General features: G+C 30.5%; 1 protein-coding gene across 8 annotated transcripts in view; it reads right to left on the bottom strand.

The window, feature by feature from the left end:
- LOC107455365 (Adenylate cyclase 3) overlaps positions 1–24,921 on the bottom strand; it is a 269,291-nt gene that overhangs the window by 86,078 nt on the left and 158,292 nt on the right. For all 8 annotated transcript variants that reach the window (XM_043047156.2, XM_043047153.2, XM_043047158.2 and 5 more), the window contains one exon: positions 20,613–20,731. In XM_043047156.2, the coding sequence (XP_042903090.1) occupies positions 20,613–20,731 (119 nt within the window). The remainder of the gene's footprint in view (positions 1–20,612; positions 20,732–24,921) is intronic.

The following is a 24,921-nucleotide window of genomic DNA, read 5'->3' as shown; positions in this document are numbered from 1 at the left end:
AACTATCAAGATTTCTTTTATAATTCTGGCATATATATAAAACTGCTTCTTTTCCAAGATAAAGTAGATATTGTTGAAAAATTTAAAAAAAGAATAAGTAAACTCCTCCCCAAAACTAGCTATAACTGAAATGGTTTTACTACCAGCCTTTCCTCTTTTCCGTCTCGCTTTCACCCCTGGTATAGCATATCACAAGTACAGAGATGCCAACTGCTCCGGACACGTCAAAATAATTAAAAAAGCGGTAAATAACTACAATATAAATTTTGCAAATATTTGATTATTTTTGCTTGTTTTTCAATAGGTATAGCATATCATAAGTACAGAGATGCCAACTGTTCCGGACACGCCAAAATAATTAAAACAGCGCTAAATAACTACAAAGAAAATTTTGCAAATATTTGACTTTTTTCGCTTGTTTTTTAAAAGGTAAAGCATGACATAAGTATCATTAAGTGGTGAATTATACAAGCCTACAAATTACTTAGAAATAGTGGTGGATAAAAATCAACTAAATTGAATTTATTAAACCAAGAATCACAATTGATAAACTACCACTTTAAAATATATATTTGCTGTCCGGAGCAAGTTGGCATCTCTGATATATAGGTAAATGAAATTAAAAAGAAAACCTGTTGATTTAATTTTTTACCGAATTTTAAAACTTAATTTATTAAACTTAAAATTTTTATGTGACTGCTACCTTTTGATTTATTTATTTAGAGTAAGAACTTTTAGAAAAATAATATATTAAAATTCAAAAACTATTCTTCCAAGTAATCTATTAAAATTCAAAAGATTTGAACCGAAATGATGGCAAAATGGGATTTTAGTAATATCTAGATATATGCCTATATTTTTTTCCCTCTAAGAAAGAAAAAAAAAGCAAAAAGAAATCCAATCCCAGCTACTGAATATAAATAAAACAATACATCTTCTGTCGTATAAAACCCGGAAACCTGATAAGTATGATAGATTTTTTATCGGTTCACTTCGCAAATCTTTCTTTTCATGGAGTTTTTTTTTTTTGTTCTCCATAAACTATACTCTAAACTTTATTGTTTCCTAGCATCAGAATAGTTCGCTTATTAAATTACTTCGGCATCAACATTTTACTACTATTCTTTACCTAAAAAAATTCTATTTTATATATCTATTACGAAAATTCTCATATGTGAGATTTCTATAAATAAGATAAAAAGTTATCCATTGTAGCATTATATCCTATTTTTTTAAATTGAATCAAGAATCGGATGAATGTTGATATTAATAAAGATTTCAATGCAATGTGAAAATATTTTTGTATTATAAAAGAGATTCTTCTACGAATAAGGAAGCTTAGGGTTTTTAAAATTTGGATCCATAGTGGAGAAATATCTATGTGATAGATATGCGAGCACAAAATTCATAGTACTAAGTAAAAAAAAATTTTGGGAATAAATTGACTGATTTAATCCTTAATTTTACTGATTTATTTTATTTCTATATACATAAAAAGCATTTGATAGTGGCAAACTATGATTTATAAACATCTCTTCAGTTTATACAGAGATGCCAACTTGCTTCGCTTTGTTAAAAAATATTTTTTAGTGGTAACGAAATTTTAGTTTAAATTTTTCATTTTAAGTCATTTTTCCACTACTATATATCAAATATTTAAAGTATCTAATTAATGGCAAGTTTTTTTCCATGACAACACTTCTAAAAAGTAGGCATTATTGTCATTATTCTACAAGTTTTATTATTTAATATGTTACCAATTTCTTGAAACTTTTGTAGAAAGCCGAACAGTAGGCATTTTAGTTTATATACACTTCGATTTGATTAATACACTCAGACTTAAACTAGTTATCCCTATTGCGAATTATTTTTTCAGTGCTAGTGAATTAAAGCAAAAATTTTTGTAACAAACAGATTTTTTTAAAAAACTTATAAGAACTTAAGTACTTATTGTCTATATGATCTCATGTGCATCTTATTAACACGTTGAATGCCACGCTAATTTTACACGGCTTACCCGTCTGACCATGGCCAAACAGAATTGTTTAGAAATAGTGGTGGATAAAAATCTACTAAATTGAATTTATTAAGCCAAGGATCACAATTAATAAACTACCACTTGAAAATATTTATTCGCTTCCCGGAGCAAGTTGGCATCTCGGTGTATATAAATAAAACTATTTGTGTGTGTTCTATATTGCATTAATTTCTTCGAAACATTTTAGTAACGATAATAATATAAAAAAATTAACTCGAATTATGTGTTTCTAATAATCTTGGATTCGCCGGTCACCCGGTGGAACTACGAACAAACTCAATGTTGTCACCGGTGATCTCCATGGCCTTCGGCGTGTTGAAACAAAAATTTTGAACAGTTTGTTTAAATGACTGGTTTGTTCTAAGGCTCCTATACTATCAGAGCTGACCTATCAAGCAATAATGGAGCAAACAAGTTCGTAAGTTAACGTTATGTTATTACAGTGATGCCAACTGCTCTGGACAAACCAAAACAATTTAAAAAATGGTAAATAACTACAAAGTTAATTTTGCAAATAGTTGCCAATATTTGCTCGCTTTTAAAAATGTCAAGCAACAAGCATGTCATAAGTACTATAAAGTGGTGAAATATATAAGCCTACGCATTGTTTAGAAATAGTGGTGGATTAAAATCTACTAAATAGAACTTATTAAACCAAGAATTACAATTAATAAACTACCACTTGAAAATATTTATTCGCTGCGCTTATGTTAGCTCATTGCTCCAACAATAAATGATAAGTCGGCTAATAAATGATAAGTCGGGATGTTTGTCTAATTCAGGGGCTCTAGTTTGCTCTACTCTATTCTAATTTTCTAATGGGTTGAGAAACTACTACTCTTTTTGAAAAATATTTTACAGGATTGTGGACTATTAAAAACTAAAGCATTTAGGATATTTTGTAATTTTACGAAAATTTAAAACCCTTACGACGTGAGATCTAGAAAAATGTAGCGTTCAACATAACTTCTTGAATCATTTACATGAATCAGTGTGGAAAAGAACTTTAAATCTATTTTACGAAATAAATAATTATACATTAAAACATAAACTTATCAGCCTCAAGAAAAAAAAATTCCTTAAAAGCGTAGGAAGTTGGTAGGCCTGTTTATAGCTTTTCGTTGCTAACGTATGAAAAGAATTTCATTTAGAAATTTGCAATCTTGTAAGTTTCAACGCGCATGTATATGACTGCTTACTCGCTTGATATTTCAGTTTTCAGCTCTTTTTCTCCATCGTGAAAAAAGAAACTTTTATGAAGCTTTTTTTCTCATCGGTTATTGTAAAGAATAAATCTTATTTTACGGCAAACATCAGCCCAATGCAAGATTTTTCAAAATTAATACGATGAAATTGTTGCCATAGAATCCGTTTTTTCAATTATATTCAGAGGAAATCGTTTACATTGAATTAGAACTTTCTAAATTAATCCGAGGAAATTGTTTCCATTGAATTGGATTTATCAACATTTATACGAGGAAAATATTTACGCAGATTTAGATTTTTCAAAATTAATCTGATGAAATCGTTTACATTGAACTTGGGTTTTCAAAATCAATCTAATGAAATTATTTCCATTTAAGCTGAGTTTTTAATGTTATTCAGAGGAAATCGTTTACATTGAATAAGAACCTTCTAAATTAATCAGAGGAAATGGCTTCCATTGAATTGGATTTATCAACATTTATCCGAGGAAAATATTTTCAGAGAATTAGATTTTTCAAAATTAATCCGATGAAATCGTTTACATTGAACTTGGGTTTTCAAAATTAATCTATTGAAATGATTTCTATTGAAACTGAGTTTTCGATTTCATATTATTCAGATGAAATCGTTTACATGGGATAAGAACTTTCTAAATTAATCCGAAGGAATTGTTTACATAGAATTGGATATTTCAAAGTATTTATCAGATGGACATATTAACACTAAATTAGATTTTTAAAAATAAATTAGATGAAATCGTTCACATTGAAGTAGACTTTCAAAATAAATCCACTGAAATTGTATACTTTGAATTATACATTTCGAAACTAATCCGATGAAACTGTTTGCATTGAATTAGATTTTTTAAAATTAATTCGATGAAATTATTCACACTGAACTAGACTTCTGATAATAAATCCAGTGAAATGGTACACTTTGAATTATATGTTTCGAAACAAATCCGATGAAACTGTTTACGTTGCATTAGATTTTTCAAAATTAATTCAACGAAATCGTTCACATTGAACTAAACTTTTCAAAATAAATCTAATGAAATTGTATACTTTAAATTATATATTTCGGAACTAATCCGATGAAGCTGTTTACGTTGAATTAGATTTTTTAAAATTAATTCGACGAAATCGCTCACATTGAACTAAACTTTTCAAAATAAATCTAATGAAATTGTATACTTTGAATTATACATTTCGAAACTAATCCGATGAAACTGTTTGCGTTGAATTAGATTTTTTAAAGTTAATTCGATGAAATTATTCACTCTGAACTAGACTTTTGATAATAAAACCAGTGAAATGGTACACTTTGAATTATATGTTTCGAAACTAATCCGATGAAGCTGTTTATTTTGAATTAGATTTTTCAAAATTAATTCAATGAAATCGTTCACATTGAACAAGATTTTTCAAAATAAATCCAATGAAATTGTATACTTTGAATTATATGTTTCAAAACTAATCCGATGAAGCTGTTTATGTTGAATTAGATTTTTCAAAATTAATTCTATGAAATCGTTCACATTGAACTAAACTTTTAAATATAAATCTAATGAAATTGTATACTTTGAATTATATATTTCGGAACTAATCCGAGGAAGCTGTTTACATGGAATTAGATTTTTCAAAATTAATTCGACGAAATCGTTCACATGGAACTAGAATTTTCAAATTAAATCCAATGAAATTGTATACTTTGAATTATATGTTTCGAAACTAATCCGATGAAACTGTTTACGTTGAATTCGATTTTTCAAAGTTAATTCAATGAAATCGTTCACATTGAACTAGACTTTTCAAAATAAATCCAATGAAATTGTATACTTTGAATTATATGTTTCGAAACAAATCCGATGAAACTGTTTACGTTGCATTAGATTTTTCGAAATTAATTCAAATAAATTGTTAACATTGATTTTCTTCAGACTTATGCTCTATACGCAGAATGCCAAGTCATTTTTACATCTTTCTGAATCTGAATAACGAAATATTCTTACTGTCGATGCATCAAAAAAAAAAAAAAAATCCTTTCTTTAAAATTCCTTTCGGCAGAGCCGAAGAGTACTATCCTTTCTTTCTTCTATTTTCTATCCAGAAAAAGAAAGAAAAACTTTGATTCAAAGGAATAGAGGAGTGGAAGTCGAGAGATACCAAACAAAATCTTTTTATTAGTTACCTTTTTTCTTTGCTCTCGGAAGAGAAACGTCGGCGATGTCAAAACAAATCTGGCAACAATACCCTCTATTTCCCTGATAAGGTAAAAAGAGTACAAAAAATAATGAATTCTATAGAAAAGAAAACCTGCAATGTTCCGGCAACTGTGGAAGCTGACTTTCAGAAGTGACAGAATTCCCGCAAAACTGTCAGCAACAAGGTATCTGCCGTTTAATTGACTAAAGTTGCTTTAACTAGGTATCATCCAAAAAAAAAAAGTAATTCAAAATTAAGTAAGATGGGGAAATATTTTTTTTATAACAATTATAGAGAATTTACGTGTATGTAAATTATTATTTTAAAATTATAAAGAACTTTTTAATGTGGTGAACTATTTAAAATAAAAGGACAAAAAGGAAAAAAAAAATTATCCGAATACTATTTTTTTTGTTCTATAGAGAAAAGTAGGGTTATCAGATTTAGTGTGATTCCAAACTTTTAGGCACTCTGCAAAAACTCTTTTTTTTAATGTTACATTATGATAAACTAACTACTATTTTCTTGATGACTAACTTTTTTTATTAGATCACTTGTGGTTAAGTTCTAATTCCCCCCCCTCTTCACGCCGGGGTGGCCCACCGGGGGGTCACGCTAGATTGTCTCATCTTGGCAGCGCTCCGGAGTAAAAACTGGTAACAATAAATTTCATTTTTTAGTTTTTTCCCGGGAATAATAAAAATCTATAACTACCAATTGTTTTTAACGGATGCAATTTTTATATTGAATTGCTTCCTCACCGTGATAAATTTAACTAAAGAGAAGACATAACCCTCAGGCCGATTGCAGCTCATTTTTGCAGTGACGTAATTTTAACTAAAAAAAAATATTTAATTTCCTTTTATTCCAATTACCAGAAAGAACCACCTTAAAGATTAAATACAAGATGATTGGGAAAAAGGCCGCTAACGGCCCCAGGCGCCCAGTTATATTTCGATGATGACGTGATAAATTTCCTTACAGTAAATTGTTGAGAATAGATTAACTCCTCCCGAATATTATCTAATATTGAAATAGTTCTTCTACCAGTATTTTCACTTTTCCCGGCGTGAACGTGTTAAGCAGAGTTCCCATGCCGTGGAACAAATAAATGAGTAATACAGGGCGGGCAAGTACAACGCTATTTACGAAATATTGTATAGGGTGGTAGACAATAAAAAATTGAAATTTTCAAAATTTTGTTGAATTTACAAAAATTTAAAGAGCTAATCACGAAAGATCTGGAACTTGGTGGTATTTCTTGTAAGCGCTTGAATCATATTATGCAGGTACTTAACAGATAGAATAAATATTTTTTCGTCTGGGTGAAATTTAGAGAATTATCTTAACTATGTAGTTTAATTCCCCCCCCCCTCAAAAATTGGTCACCTGCGATGTCCATGTTTTTCAACATTAAGAAAGACATTTGAAACTTAAAATTTCATCAATAAACTGTTTAATTAACACATTTTAAGCGTTATATAAAATAAAATTTCTAATCGAATTTCAAAATATTTTTTCTTAATTTGTAAAATGATAATTTAGTTGGAAAACGTGAAAAAAAACTATTATTTTATACAGTTATTTAAACAATAACAAATGTTTAAAATCTTTAATCTGAAACTTTAAAATTCAGCAATGAGAACTAGTTAATTACATATTAGTATTTTTAGATGATTTAAATAGATTAATTTCTTTCAATAATGAAAACGGGCAGATTCCGTACTTTTAAACCTTCAATCAATTTTTAGAGTATACTTTTGGATAAAGTTTTAACAAAAACTATTCTAGGGAAAGGAATAAAATAAAAGGAACGAAAAACTACTTCTTAATAACTTTTTTTGGGTATATATTTCTTTTTTTATTGTGTTTTCTTAAGAAAGTTTTTAAACCTTAGGAAAAAAAAAAACTAATGAAAGACACAATAAAATAAAGCAGTACATAATTTATTAGATGGGAAAAAACTCAAATACTTTTTTTCTACAATTTATAACAAAAATTTGTTTTATGAAACTTAGTGCAAATAAAACATTTTTTAACATTAATCTTTGATTCGTGTCTTCTTGCATTTACTTCATAAATATTTATTGGCGATCTTTTTGAGGGAAAAATCTTATAAATTATTCCTTAAGTTTCCTAAATCAAGTGTAAGGTTGAAAGTGCTTTTTTCGTTAAAATACAAAAAACTGGAAACTTTCAGAAAATATAAGGCAGGAAAATATTGTTTTGTTTTGCGAAAATGAAGCAACAATTTTCTGTAGAAAATTTCAAATTTCTATTCTGAAATTGCTTTGTTGGCGAATTTTCTAAAGTGAGTTTATTGGTTTAGACAAGCTCATTTCTGGAACAATTTAGAAAGTAAGTGTTAAATTGCTTCAAGTTGTAGAGACATTTTTATATTATTATATACAATCTGCAGCCTAGTTGCCAACATTTGCATGCTTTGACGAGCACATTTTCTTATGATGAAATAAATATTGATATTTATTTTACAACTATTACCAGTAGAATTGAATAATATTTATTAAAGGGGCTATCAATTTTCTACCGGTTTTGGGAAAAATTCTTCTTATAGTTGCAAAGTTTATGGTTTTATGTATGTAGTACAATGTAGTACTACCTTATGTATGTAGGACTACCTTAAATGAATTTGATTTACGGTCATTTTTCATACCTGTACAAGTTAATGAGTCAAAAATTTATAAAAAAAGTCACATTGTCAGAGATGCCTACTGCTCCGGACACCCCAAAATAATTAAAAAAACTGTAAATAACTACAAAGTAAATTTTGCAAATATTTGACTAGTTTTGCTCGCTTTTTAAGTGGTACAGCATGACATTAGTACTATGAAGCCTGCGAATTATTTAGAAATAGTGGTGGATAAAAATCTACTAAAATGATTTTATTAAACCAAGAATCAAAATTGATAAATTACCACTTTAAAATATATATTTGCTGTCCGGAGCAAGTTGGCATCTCTGCATTGTTTTTTATATCTCGTACTCTTAGGGGTTTGATCGGGGTTAAGTTAATCCGGCACGAGTGATAATTATCCGGACGGCCGGGTCTCTACTTTAACAGAGCCACACTTTTTTACACACGCAAAGATTCTCACTCACATCTAACTCATCAATTTTTATTGCTTATTGTATATATTTTTGGTGTGTACATATATGTTATCTAACCTTTAGTGTATTTTATTCTTTGTAGCATTTTTTCACTTGTATTTCACTTATCTTTTTTACTCAAGCTCAATTTTTGACTTAACCCAATAATTTGGCAAAGAGCCATACTCTCACGAACTCCATTTTGCGTTCTGTTACTTTAACTGTTATCAGGTATGTTTTTCTCTTTTATTTTCAAGATTAATGGGAAAAGGGCCGCAAGGCCTCAGATGCCCAGTTCTAATGCAAATGATGTTCCTTATATCTCGTTGTTACGCTTCGAAAAGTTTGCAAAATCACCAAAAAAAATTCCTTTAGTCTTTAACTGTCTACCGTTCAATGAAACATTTTGCAAAAACCGTATGTACTCTGTATTCAGCCTTCTGCAAATGTACTGATAAATGTAAATAGAAACTTAACTTACTCACTTAAATAGAAATTTTCATTTAAAGTGGCATTGATTAATTGCATTGAAAGCGATTTTATTGTTTTCTTTTTTATGAAATTTTTGAACTGTTCTTTAATATTTTCGCGCCGAAACTTTCAAATCTTTAATTAATCTGTTTCTTTCTTCAAACCACAGATTTTATGCAATTTATAACCAGTATGTATTAAAATGTACGAGAGTAAATACGAAGTGCTTTCACTTCTCTGATACGTAGGAAGTGGTAAGAAGAAGGCGATACTACAGTTCAATTTATAATATGATACGTTAGGGTCATATGTTTATGGTCTTAAGTAAGTGTCATTTTCAAAGGTATATATATATATNGTTCCGGGGGTTGGCGAGCGAAACCTCCTGGTATATATATATATACATATATATATACAGCGATGCCAACTTGCTCCAGATAGCGGATAAATATTTTTCGAGTGGTAGTCTTTTAATGTATTATCTTGATTTAGTAAATTTGAATAAGGTTTTTACTTACTAATTGTAATTAATTCAAAGACATATTTACAGTACATTTCGTCACAGTGAAAGTCATCTCAAGCATTTTAAAAAACTATCAAAAATAACCGAAAATTTTAATTTGTAATTTTATACCGTTTTTTAAAATATTTCGCCAAATGCGGAGCAGTTGGCATCTGTGTGTATATATATATATATAGTAGTGGCTTGGCTAACCGTGAGAGGGGAGGTTGTCACGGCGGTTTTCCTCTCTATGTTACGCAAATGCTTGTTAGTTCCATCAAAAAAGTAGAAGGCAAATTTCTCTCAATACTTGATCCAAAAATTCCCTTATCTTTTGGATTGGGCTCAAAATTACAAGGCTATGCTGATGATCGTTGTTAGTTGTAGATTCAAAATTGGGTCGGCTGTTCAACGACGGTTATAAAATAAAATAAAATTATTTGGCTACGGTGATCTACATGGAATGGTTTAGTTGGAATTGCTAGCATAGTGGATATCATGGGTGTTCGAATTGGCAACGCGAGTTTTGTGTTTTGCAAAAGACGAAGCGCAAATCGCCATCTACACTCAGGAGCACCTTACGTTTACCTCTAGCAAAGAAGCCAGGTCTGAGGCCTGGAAAGCAATGCACGAAAAGAAAATGTATGTATTCGAGGAAGGCGTGCTGTATAGTCAAGGCTGCCCCCAATTGATGACAAGTCCCCCCACCCCCCAAAAACGGAGAAAAACGTTATAATAACTTTAAACACGATTTCCCCAAAATCTTATTATTTTTGTTGGACATCTGTATTGCAGAAAAGCTACACGACCGATATTGATGTCACTTTTTAAATTTGTAGAGAATTCATGTGGTTATGTGTACTGTTACCTCTAAAATTTAGGTTTACGCTATCCAGTAATCAATATATGTAACAGTGTTACCCAGGTTAGAAGGAAAATTAATCAAGGAATTACTTGAAACATTAAACATTTACAAGCAATTTTATTGTTACTAAATGTTTCCAAACAAAAACAAACTCAAATCATTTCCAAATGTACGTATAACGTAGATATCACATATGTACACATTATTAGTTACTTCAGGTTTAAAATTTAGCAATACGAAATTATATTTTCAATAAATTTCAGGATCAAGTTAAAAATATCAGGCTCAATATTCTCTAAATCCAGTAAAAACAATTAAAAATAAAAGGCACACTTATCTTAAAATCAACTAAAAGCAATTAAAAATAAAAGGCACAATATCTCTAAATCCGTAAACGCAATTAAAAATAAAAAGACACATTTATCTTAAAAAATCTACTAAAAGCATTTAAAAATAAAAGTCAATTATTCCTTTAAAACTATTCTAAAATCGAACTTAGAGCTTTGAAATTCAAACCAAATTACGGAACAAATCCCTTGAACTCCCACCAGTATTGCCGCCAGAACTCGTGGATTAGTTTGGAACTAATAATGATTGTTCCAGCCATACGATTTTTAAAAAATGCGATTTTCTTTATAAACGTTTAAGCGACAAAAAAAGTCGATTCATGTTCTCTTTTTTTTCAAATGACCGCCATTTTGTGAACAAATATAATTTTTTCAGATTGTTTTAGTTTTAACCATAGGTATCGTTCAGTTTCGGCCTAGTTTCTTCAGATAATACAGTATGGATGTCAAGCTACTCCCGTCCATCAGAGCTCGATGTGCACTGATATCTTCTTTTTCATTTTTATATATTAATTTAAAATTATTTCGGGGTGGAAAAATTTAAACAATAACGAAAAGAGGATGAAATAAAACCATTAAATCATTATATTACATATCCCTTTATTTCACTGAAAAAGTTTTTTAAACAAGAGAGTTAAAGCGGACCTTTAGCCCAGAAAAACCCCTTAATCCTCTATTTACTGCATTATGAAGTACTGAAAATTTTTTCATAAATATACATTTTTTTAGCTGCCATATTGATACTTAAAGAATATACAAAGAAAAAAAATGGTAGAATGGTAGAAATCATATAAATCTCGGTGCGCTGCCGCGAAGCGGCATTAACCGATTCATCTGTAGTAGTAATTCGATGATGAGGAGTAGTGAGGTGGAATGGAGATGGGGGGAAGAGGTGGTGCTTAGCACCAAAAATCGAGAGTGTATTTCGTGTGCTAGGGCTACGTCATATCCCTAAGGAAAAAGGCAGTGATTGGGCTAAATTTAGTGTTGTCGTCAATTAATTCAATATCTAGGAGTGAGTTAAAATTGCTGGTGGTACAGGTTTTTGCTTCATCGTAGAAATTTTGGTTTAAATTTTTTATATAGACGTTGACGTCATCAATTTTAAGATCCCTTTTTATACTATTATTGCTAATGCATTTAGGGCCGCCGACGAGTCTTCTTATAATCTTCCCTTCTGACATAGAGAGTTTATTTTTTAAATGATCACTTAGAGTGTTAATGGCGGGGCAGGCATAAGTTAGAATAGGCCTAATTGCCATTAGATAGACAGTGCGCTTGCATTTTAAGTCTAAAGATGACTTCGAGTTTAATATGGAGTTGAGGGCCCAATAGGCACCATTCGCTTTTTCAATAATTTTATTTATGTGTTGTTTCCAACTTAAATTAGAGGTGATGGTGACTCCTAGATATTTTGCACTCTTTGTGGGTTTAATGATCTGCTTGTATAGGACTATATCAGGAATAGTTCTACCTTTCTTTTTACTATTGAAAATAATCATTTGGCACTTATCCGGGTGTAGTTTTATCTTCCATTGTGAGCACCATTTTTCGATATTGTAGATCTTGTTTTGCATGTATTTGAAGGCTTGTAAATGGCTCATAGATTTCGTGATAATTGCTGTATCGTCGGCATATAGGGCTGTGAATTCGTTTGGATTTTCGTTATTAATAGGGAAGTCAGCTGTGTATAAGATGTATAGTAGTGGCCCGAGGATACTACCTTGGGGCACACCGGCTTGAATGTTTTTATAAGCTGAGAACGAGCTATCGATTTTAATTCTGAACTTTCTATCAGTAAGGAAAGAGTTAATTAAAGTAATAAGGTCTAATGAAATATTCATTTTATGTAGTTTTACGATAAGTCCCTTATGCCATACTCGGTCGAAGGCCTTGGCCACGTCGAGCATAAGCATAAGGGCGGTTTCGTGTTTAAATTTAGCATTACTGATGTATTCGAGGATGTTTACAAGCTGCTTGGTAGTTGATAGGTGCTTCCTAAAGCCATATTGTTGGTTTGGGAGTAGGTGAATATAATCATTGAGTCTTCGTTGAATAATTTTTTCAAAGATTTTTGATAACATAGGGAGTAGACTAATAGGCCTGTAGTTTTCAGGATTAGAGGCTGTTTTACCGGGCTTGGCGAATAGAATGATGTCTGATTTCTTCCATTCCTCGGGAAAATATAGGTTTTTAATGGAGGCATTATAAATATTAACAANGTACAAAAATTATCTAGTTAAATCAAACCCAAAAATTTTTTATACAAAAAATAAAGCGTACATTTTATTAGTCATCTTATCAATTAAATATAACAACTTTAAAATACCATACAAAACTGAATAAGAAAAAAAATATTAATTCAATTTTTCAAAAAAATTAAACATCAATTATGTTAATTAATTTGGTTAAATCAAACCCAAAAATTAGTTTTATAAGAATTTAAGCAAATCATATTTTATTATTTATCTTACGAATTAAATATAACAGCGATAAAATGTCAAACAGATATAAATAGAAATAAAAATGTCAAATCTGCTCTTCAGAAAATCACATTAAAAATTAAACATTAATTGCCTTAATTAATTGATTAAATCGAAATCAAATGTTCGTTTTACAAAAAAAGAAGTTAAAGGTCATTGGAACTTATAGAAACTTTTTGCACATTTTTACACTGCTTCTTAAAAATTGATCTATTGTTCCACTGTGCTGTATCAAAAGCACATTTTGAAATTTTTTTTCCAAACAAACGTCTTTCTTATATAATATTTCTTACAAAAGAAAGAACTTGGTTTTTTTTTATATCTTTTCTATAAGGGTATTTCATGTGTTTTTTTCCCCAAATTTTCCAGCTTGCTGAACACCTGGAGCAACAACACATTTATATTTCTTTGAAGAAGAAAAAAAAATCGTGAAGACGTGTTTGGATCCACGACTTTCTCGTGGGTGACGGATTGCATCCGATTCAAAAAAACAGAACGGCACTTAGCATCAACGTTGTTCCCATATATGTAGGCGGTACAATGTTAAAAACAACGCACGTAAATGTAGAAAATGGCAAGAAAATAGAATAAAAAAATTCTGAGACCTACAACTTTCTGTCAAATAGTAATCTCGAGACGGGACGCACCGAGAATGTTATAATCACTGTCGAATAACACGTTTCTGTCCTTCTCCACTAGATAGCTGCAATAGTCTGGTCCCTAGGCGACGTATCCCGTTTTGTCCGACTATCCCGTTTTATCCAACTCTCCCCTACTGTATAAAGTATGTTACGATTTAATATTTAAAAATTAATAATTATATAATTACAGATCGGAATTCGAAGCCTTTATTAGTTATCTATCATCAATATTTAATATTCACTTAACATGATATAAGTTATGATGAAATAACTATATTACCAGTTTTTATCTTTTTAATAATACAACGGATGCGGGAACAATGGTGTTAAATTTAATTTCCGTCTTTAAAAGTTTGTTAAGCAAGCATCAAGTTTTTTTTTTTTTCTTTCTTTCTTTTTTTTTTTTCTTTAAAATTTTGTTTGATTTAAGTGACAATAGAAACCCTTTTTTTTAAATCCGTTTCAAATATTTTTTTATTTATTAAGAAGCTATTAAGACGATTGTTATTTTTGATATAACTGTAAAACAAATAAAAGGTCAAAAAGTAAAAATTGAAAAAAAAAAAGTTTTTTATAAATCTACCGAGTAGATAGATTGATCTTCAAAAGCTGTTAAGACCGAAACACTTCTAAAGAAAAGAAAAGCATGTTATTTTAAGGATTCGATATACTTAGACCCGGTTTGACTTCTTATTGGAAAACAAACATTTTAGTACCGGTGTTTTGATATTACCATCGAAATTGAATCGGCGCGTGTTCCAAAGCGATTTGACGAGTTTTTTTTGGCTGGTTCCGGACTTTTTTTCCTCGAGTCACGCAGAGCTGTAAGCTTGTCCGTGGATATTGTAGAGGATTTATAGCACAAACACGATTTTCCAATGCGTGAGATGTTTAAAAGATGCCAGCAAAGCGTTGTAACGGTTGATTGTGTTGTTATTAAAGAGTCGTGGAAAATTGCATTTTTGGTCATAAATGCGTTTTGAGTGTTTTTTTTCTGCTTTAGTACACTATTCTTTCAAAATGATTGAGTATGATGATATTGACGCAATGTCTTAAGATAAACAAATGGTAGATAGCATGTTTTCTCATACAACTGAAGATTAAATTTCAAGGCTTTTCATGAATTTAAATTCATTTAAAACATTTAATTAAATAAACAGCGCTTAAGGGAGGCTAGGGAAGTGTGACTCGCCAATTTTGAAATAAACTAGTGGGATGTATGCCTTATGAGGAATAATTTTAAGGGGCAACATTCGTTTCGGAATGAATTCGTATGCCCATAGAAGGTCCTATGAGAGATAAAAAATAATTCAATATATAGAAAAATCAGTATCTTATTACTTCAATGCAGACTATTAGTTATTATAATTATCTCATACTCCAATTAATTTCGTGGTACTTTTACGTACTATATAACGCATATTTATTGTAAAAATTGATTTCGAAAATTTTATATATTTGTAGTTTTTCAGGAAAACCTGTTAGGTTAATTTTAAAAAAAATTGGCATCAAATTTTTAAATTTTTTTTTCAAACAATTTTCTTTGAGCTTGGCTTTTGAGATCAATTACGACAATAAATATGCGTTATATAGCAGGTGAAAGTACCACAAAATTAATTGGAGTATGAGATAATTACAATAACTAATAGTCTGCATTGAAGTAATAAAATACCGATTTTTCTATATATTGAATTATTTTTTTAATCTCTCATAGGACCTTCTATGGTCCGAAACGAATGTTGTCCCCTAAAATTATTCCTCATAAGGCATACATCCCACTAGTTTATTTCAAAATTGGTGAGTCGCACTTCCCTAGTCTCCCTTTAGTGAAAAATAAGCCGTATGGGGCGGTTGACCGTATAAAGCTAAGCACTGGTGAGGATTCACTGGAAGTAAATCAAATTTATTACTTCAAATTTATTTTTACGTCTAAGTTTAAAAAAGTGGGTCCTCCAATATTATTATACTTGTAGTGCTTCAATATAACGCGTTCCTTCAATTTAACTTTCAACGAAGCAACTAACAAAAGAACTCGAAAGACTCCACAAGCAAGCTATGATGCTATTCAAAAAATAATAATCACTGATATTTAACAAAAATATAGCTATGCTATCCTATGATGCTATCCAAAAAATAATAATAACTGATATTTAACAAAAATATAGCTATGCTATCCTATGATGCTATTCAAAAAATAATAATCACTGATATTTAACAAAAATATAGCCATGCTATCTTATGATGCTATCCAAAAAATAATAATCACTGATATTTAACAAAAATATAGCTAAATAAGGGATAACACTCAAAACATGGCAAACCTTACGTTTTATTTATGTAGTGATATTAACTTTCTCAATTAATTTTTTTACCACTAACGACCTTTTAAAATTCATAAATTACCGAAAACTCTTGGGAATGATAAAATTACGTGCAAATTTAAACGGACATCGCAATATTCAAATGTCCTAGGATATCAAGCCTGTTTACACATCGCCTCGTCAACATAGCATAAGCGGAGGGATACACCGTAAGTTTTTTTAAATTTCTTCCGGTATTAGGAGGCTTTTTATTGTTTACAGTCAGTCCACCATTCATACTTAAAAGTTTCTTTTTTTGTTTCATAGAAGGAAAGTATAGTGCAACTGTCAGGAGAACTCCTCCAGACACTCGTCTCGCGTCGTGGCGGGTACTATGGTTACGAGGAAAAGACACTTCGAATAGAGGTGCGGGGTGAATAGTTTTGTCTTAATCTTGACATAGGTAGTCGTGAATAAACCAATCGTCACTTTCTTTCCTCCATTTCACCCCCATTAGAAATGTGCTCTCGCTTGTTACCGTAGTAGCAGACAGCCCCAGACTTTCAGTCTGAAGGAGTTCTCCTCAAAGCCGCACTATAGGATAGCTCGTCTTGTGTCGAGAGCCAAGAACACAATGTCCCTCGTCATGTGACGTGGGAATAAAGTAGATTTAAAAACAGATTTGGGATAAGAAAAGATACAGTTGTGTAAAAAAATAGAAGAGAATAATTAATAGTAAAAAAAAATTAAATTAAACTGCTGATGCCAAGGGCCTTGAGGTGGCACAAGTTAGCATTTTAATTTTTTTTCCGGCTATTCTGTTTTTCTTGTTTCAAAATTTTATCATCATACGAAGAGAGTAATGTTTTTGGGTGCATGTAACAGGTAGTATAATTGGTTCAAATAAAATAGAAGAGTATTAAATTATTTATCACGATTAGTTACTTCCTTAGTTACTAATAGTAGAAAAAGATAACTCAAGAAAACCTGTATAATTTTCTCCAAATATTAGTTACAGCTTTATATGCATCGACAACAAATGTATCGTATTTTACTTTTATAAAATAAATCCCAAACAATTTCCTAATAAATTTCGTTGGAAGCTTATTATGATGCCGGGCCGTATTAACAGAGTTACCAACATAAAAACAAAATAAATTTTTTCTCTTTCTTTTCAGTAAGGAACAAGCAATTGTGTGTTTTTTTAAAAAAGAATATAGTAAAAGTTTTTTAAAGTCTTTTCCAATTCATCACTTCTTTTATTATAAAACATTCCTTTTTTTTATATAAAAAACAAAATTTTGAGACATGTTCAATCTTCTGTTCAGCTCTATTACTATAAAAAAAAAAGATCTAAACACAACTTTCTTTACGCTTTCTTCCTTTTAAGAATTATATCCATCCGTCTTTATCAACTTTTTTAGTATATGTTTTTGAAAAAAATCTAAAAAACTTTCAAATTGCGTTTCAGTGAACTTTAAAAACGATAAAAAACAATTACGTTTAAAAAAAATGAAATATATATGTGAGGAATTTTTTTTACATGTTTTAAATTGATTTTCATTGAACATTTAAACAATAAAAAAATTACTTTAAAAAAATAAGGTAGTGTTAATTGATGAACTTCCTTTTATTAACCACAGAAATAAAAAGGCCCAAATAAAAACTAATACTAGAATTTTCTTTAATCTTTTAATTCTGAATAAAGCTTAAATTTGCGTGTTTACGAAAATCGACATAACTTGAATCTCATTTAAGAAAATGGACATAGCTCAAAATAGGTATTTAAGGAAATGGACACAGTTTAAAAGCCATATTTAAAAAAAATGGATCCAGTTCATAATGCGCAATTAAGGAAATATATATAGTCCAAAATGAGAATTTAAAAAAATGAACCCAGTTTAAAAATCGTATTAAGGAAAGTTATGTATTTAAAAAATACACATTTAAGGAAATATACACGCCCAGTTAAGATTAATTTTCATTAAATGCTTTTTATTGGATCACGCATCTATTCCTTCGCTTACGTACTTTTTTTTCATGATCAGTTGATTATTTTTAAAATCTGAGTAGGTGATCATTTTGTTACAAATAACGCATAAATAAATGTCCTTACGTAAAATTATTATAATCTAAATGTCCTTTGTATTTGTTACTGGCAAAGTATGAAACGTCGGCATTATATATAATGCCTGACGTTTTTAGGCAAAGTATGAAATATGAGAAGTATTAAATACTTTCCCTAGGCATTCTATATAATGCCGGAGGCTATTTAGGCAAAGTATGAAACAAACGTCCTGATGAGGTTATTATGTAAATGATGTGCATGTTACTGTGAATGACCGAAATCGGTGGTTGTTGACTTTCACCGGTGAATGTTGACAAGCACATAGTCGCTTTGGTGAACGTCCGAAATATTTATTACATCCGATTTGATATTAATATATTCGTGGACACAATTACATTTATTCGATATTTTAATACTTACTGACGATAGATTAGAAGAAACATCAGTGTAGGGTATAGCGGGCAAATGTATACCGGGTAGTGGCACTTAACTAGACCTAGTATATATTTCGGACATTTACCAAAGGTCTAGTTAAATGCCACTGTACGGTATACATTTGCCCGGTTTATCCTACACTGATGTTTTTTTAAGGTTCAGTGCCACTGCCCGGTATACCCTACACTGATATTTTTTTAAGGTCAAGTATCATTGCCCGGTATATATTTGCCCGATACTCCAAACACTGATGTTTCTTCTAATCTATCGTCAGTAAGTATTAAAATATCGAATAAATGTAATTTTGTCCATGAATAAATTAATATCAAATCGGATGTAATAAATATTTCGGACATTCACCAAAGCGACTATGTGCTTGTCAACATTCACCGGTGAAAGTCAACAACCACCGATTTCGGTCATTCACAGTAACATGCACATCATTTACATAATAACCTCATCAGGACGTTTGTCTCATACTTTGCCTAAATAGCATCCGGTATTATACAGAATGCCTAGGGAATGTGTGAAATATAATACATACTTTGACGGCTAGTTTTAGGTATTATATATAATGCCGGATTTCATACTTTTCCGGTAACATATTAACCAAATGGTCTTCTTTTAAGAAACATAGATTTTTAAGAAAAAGAAATAAAGATGAATGAGACGCCAAAATAGGGGTTGGTGGGTGGAGTGAGCAGCGGCAGGATCCTCTTTGTATCTTAAAACATGCAAACTATTTGTTTGGTTACAATTCTCAGATGTAAAAGATAGTTTAATATTTAGTATAAGTTTTAGAATTTTATTTCCCACCATATTAAGCTATTCCGCAGAATGTTGAGCATTTGGCTTCTGAATCGTACACACTTAAAATGATAGTGGAAGTTTTTTCATAGCATAGAGAGGAATGAAAATTTACATTTCCTTTAAAAATGCCGCTCTATAAGTATTCATAAAAGATATTATGTGTCTTAAAATATGTAAATTATTTTTTGTTTTTATTCGTAACTTAAGAACCAGTTTTTAAACGGTAAATATTTTAAAATTGTACGTATGTTAGAGTTTTAAGTTTGATTACAGTGGGGAAAATTTTTCTTGCCTTTATACAAGGGTTCGATCCTTCCTAATTCATGCGGGTTTGAGGATTTCAAATCTAAAATTAGTTTTGTTTGGAAAACTACAGAATTTTTTTCACAATGATATTTTCAGTCTGATTTATAATTTGTCTAAATGTACTAATTTATGAAAAACGTTATTGATTTATATACATATCTATGCATTCGTCTGCTTCTTCGAAAATAATATTTAATGCAAAAATATATGACTTTAACATATCGCATCATAAATTGAAATACATTATCGCCTTCTTCCTTCCGCTAAGTGACATAGCAGAAGCCTGGAGGCACTTAGTGTCAACTCACTTAGGAATTTTAGAAAAGTGCAGGCACTTAGTGAAATTTAGAAAAGTGCAGGCACTTAGTGAATTTTAGAAAATCCTGTTTAGGAATATATTATTAAATTGTATGAAAACTTAAGCATGTAGCGAGAAAGTGACTGCAGATTTGTAATCAGCGATGCTAATATATCTGTTCAAAATCTCATGTAACAGAAAATTTGGTCTTCCCCAGTGTTATTGGTTATATGCTCGATTATAGTTACGCTACTCTCATTATCATAAACCTTGATGGTTTAGCTTTAAAGGCACTGAACTGTCATGGTACAGGATTAGAGTTCGATAACAGTGTAGACTTGAAGCCCATCTAGTCTCAGATCGATGGGTATTAGCTTGCATTGAAGTCAGGGCAGCTTGTGCTATTGCTGACAACATTGACACAATCATGCCTTTGACCATGAAACTGTGGAGCCTTAATTAGAATCGTTAAATTTTGCTTAAATAGTTACCATTGTGGTAAAAAATGTTTAAAAAATGAAAAATCTTACCTCACATTCTCATGTCTGCTCATATATATTTTCTTGAACTGGCCCGTAACTACTGCTCCTAAGTCCTCCCGTATTTCGGCAGCAACGTGCTGTGGTAAAACCGATAGTAGAAGTCGTTCCTAAGGAACAAGAGTCAAAGATCAATAAGAATGGTAGTATTTATAAAATTAATTGCAGAAATCGTACCTAAAGAAGAAAAGTCAACAATCAATAAGAATGGTAGTATTTATAAAATTAATTGCAGAAATCGTTCCTAAAGAAGAAAAGTCAAAGATGAAATAGAATAGTAGAATTAGTAAACTAAATTGCTGAAGTTGGTCATAAGAACAAAAGTCAAAGATTAATAAGAATAGTAGCATTAATAAACTAAATTCTTCATGCGCTTAACAGGCAGATCGAATTTATTATAGCATTTGAAGGACAATCGCAATAAAAAAATCCGCTTTATTTTTGTGTATTTAAAGTTATATTTGCTTTGTTTATTTAGGAAAAATCTGCAGTTGAACAATAGATTTTAAAAAGTAAATAAAACCTTTAATAATGTATTAAAGTAGTAATGTATAAATCAGCCACATTTTACAAATGCGCCAGGCTAATGAACCCATTTTCGGATAAAGGTGCATAAAAGCACCATTTAAATAAATATTTTTTAACTAATTTTATTTTTCTGCTATTGTCAAGGATTCTATTCACTTTCTGTTAAAAATGTTTTTCTCTAATTGTCTATATTGTCTAATAATGTCTGTCTCTAATTTGAAATTCAACTTCTTGAAAATTTTTAATTATTCTATTTGAGATTAATCATATTTTTTTATGATAGATTAACGATGCAAATTCCTCTAAAAAAGCTATACTCTGTTGCAAGTTAAGAAAAAATTAACCCATATGCTTTTAGGAAAAGTGTGAAAAATTAGTCAACTATATTCAATATGCGTAGGGTTATTGCAATGACCCTTGCACGTTCATTATAAAGAGACTTAAAATAAATAAAGCTAATCAAATAATAGATGATGCATCCACTAACTAGGGGCCACACTAGTCTTCTTATTCTAGCAAGTCAAAAAACTTGTCAGGATGAGTAAAAAATATTAGAAATCTTTCTAATTGATCTGGTGTCTCTCACTTGTAAAGAAGGATTTTTCAGTTTGCCTGCATAAATATAATGATAAAATAGAAATAAAAAATATGTATTGAAATTGAAGAATAATCCTTTTCAGGTAAAATTTTGTGATAATTCAGGATGAGACAGATAAAAACCCAGATAATTTTAAAATGGCTAAATGTAATGGTTATGGTTAGAAATACTTAGAAACTGATGAACTTTTAAAAGCAAACGCTAGATACCACTAGGAAATTTTTTACAATTCTAGTTGCTTGTAACATTTTTGAGTTAACCCCTTAACGATCGGTTAATTTGTAAGAAAACGGACATAAAAGTGCCTATTTTTTGGCTTTAGTACTTGTATTACGTATCTGATTAGTGCTGATATCTAGTTTAAAATAAACTGTCTACATTTACCTTAAGAATATCCTTTTACTGTCATCTGGTGTGTAAAATGAGAAATAAAATGTTTTCCAGGCAAAAAAAAAATAATTAATTTTATTCTTATTGGCGCTTTACTATTAAACACTCCATCCCGTCAATATCACGGGAGCGAGAAATAGAGGGCGAAACCTCACCCCGTCATTTTCACGGGAGCGAGAAGGAAGGGGTTAAGAGATGCCTGACTAGTATCACTGAGTCGGAATGGGTTAATTGCTTATACATAGCGGTAACCGTAATCAACACAAATGAAATTCAAAATCAAATACAAAATGGTGAAGCATAAAATATACTACAACTTTAAATATGGTGGTAGAAGTTGGCAAGCATACTTGCCAACTTTTCCAAATTTTTCGGAAAATTTATTTTTGTATTTAATGTGGAAGCAAAATATTTGCATTTATGCTAGATTCTTGTTTTAATAAATTTTATTTAATATACTTTTAACAACAACTACATTTATATGGTTTCGACATACATAATAAGGACCAGCTAGTGTGCTTCAATGTATTTCTATGAGTTTTAAGTGATGGCTAAAGGTAAATTAATTATGCGCCTACAATATACATAATTTCATTAGTTTTTTTTACTACCTCTGGGAAAAAGATTTTTTGAAGTGCACAAATCTTGGCAGGAAGTACGTGTTCATAAACAGTGGTAGTTACGGAATTGTTTGTATTTCCAAACAAAAAGTAGAAATTGGATGTTATTCTTTATATGATTATTCTCTTCAGTTTTGCACCAGGTAAGGGATATGTAGTAAATAGCATTAGATTAATGAGGTCTTAGCATTTTTTTTTTGCTTGGTGTTTAAATCACGTGTTAGGTGTAAACTCTGCCTCTTTGGGTTCTGGTATTTTATCAAAAATATTGGCGATGGTTTGAGGAGAATTTCGACGTTACATTGTAAACAATGTAACGTCGTCATATATTATCCATTATATTCAATCAAACATTTCTTTCCAAAACAGGCAAACACACAACTTGCCGAGGAATTATAAATAACTGAACCTTGCTCAGAACAGTTACAAAAATAATATTTTACCTCAAAAAGGTGGTTTTATTTACAAGCTTTGAGGCGCCGGTAATACAAATAAAATAAAAACAAAAATTCGCAAGACTAGGATAAATACCTAGGATTCCAATAAAAAAAATATCGAATTTCCAAATAGTATTAGTAGGGCGGAATATTGCTTTCATAAACCACGCCTATTATCTAGATAATTCTGCGGATCATATTATTTGCTGCCTCTTCCGCATTAAATAAAACTATGAACAGATTGATGGCAAAGAAAAATGATGCTGTTTGGGCGGTTAAATGTAGGATGCTCTGATTCCGAACTTAACCATCCTAAATATCACATAACGAATATGTTATTTTCTCTGATATTTTCCAATAAGACACCTGCTGAAATCACATAAGAAGGCGTAGCAGGGCGTATCCTAGAGTTTACAGAAATAGCGCTTCGTTGGTAGGGCGTAGTCTGAGATGAATCTCCATGCAATCCACATTTGCCAAAATAAAAACGAGTGGAGTTGAGTCGTCCCTATCCTGCAGGTAATAAACGGCTATGAAAAATAGCGTTCCTAATCGAAAGAAAAAGCATCATTCTTATCAACAAAACTGAGATTTTTGGTTGAACAAGAGTATTTTGTTCGTCTAAAGGAAAAAAATTAAATCGATGTAACAAGTGCACAGAGATAGCTACTTGAGGTTGTTGCGAATTATTATTTTCAGAAGTAGTGCGCTAAAACAAATTTTTAGAAACAAATACAATTTTTAAAAAATATTGTTTTATATATATATATATANAGACTAGCACCCTGTTTTAGTTTAAATAATTTTCTAATAATTCCGAATATATATATATATATATATATATATATATATATATAGTAGAGCGCCGATTATCCCAACTGCTCGGGACCGAACATGGTTCGGATAATGAAAACTTCGGATAATTGGAAAGTTGTTTAAAATCTAATGTTAATGATTATTTTTTATGCACTAACTTCCCTTCGCACTTTTTGTAGGCTTAGGACTGGCAGTACTATCTAAAATAGTTCTGGCGTGTTTAAAAGTTTTTTTTTCATTTTGAATTATTTTTATCATATTTCAGTTTTTTATAATTTTTTTGTCCATTACTGATTTTACCACTTTTTTCATTATTTTCCATTGCAAAAGAAATCCAGCAAAGATTTCGCTTAAAAGAAGATGCGTTTTTTTTTTTTTTTTTTTTTTTTTGAGCAGCCATATATCCTTTATTCTTTTTAAATAAATCAACCGTACTGGATCAACATTATTTTGACGTTTCAGCCAATTCATTGCAAAATCTAATGAATTGCATCCCTCTATATGAGAAGGTCCACTATCTTGAACTTGATCACCTTCTTCTTCCTCTTCGTCTGTGGAGTTCCGATTTTCCTTCAAAATTTCAGCAACAATTTCATCATTTTCATCCGAAAGATCTACTGGTTCAGAAACTTTGTTTGTTTTTTTGTTAAGAATTTTATTCCAAGATTTAAGATTCCAAGCACTGTAATCACTATTCATTAACCATAAGTGACAACTACCCATCCCCCAATTATAGAACTTCAGCACTTATCTATTCATAAACTCCTTCTGCATTCCAACCATTGTAGACTATCAAAATGAAGTTCGCATGAGAAAATGAATGAGAAGAAATATGGTTTCCACTAAAATAACAACGAAAAAGGAATAAAATAAACATTGTGAATGGTTATTAGAAAGCATATTTTTACTTG

The sequence above is a fragment of the Parasteatoda tepidariorum genome, chromosome 9 (genome assembly GCF_043381705.1).
Source record: "Parasteatoda tepidariorum isolate YZ-2023 chromosome 9, CAS_Ptep_4.0, whole genome shotgun sequence".
Lineage (NCBI taxonomy): Eukaryota > Metazoa > Arthropoda > Arachnida > Araneae > Theridiidae > Parasteatoda > Parasteatoda tepidariorum.
The sequence above is the reverse complement of the archived record's forward strand: the minus strand, read 5'-3'. Positions and strand labels throughout refer to the sequence as shown.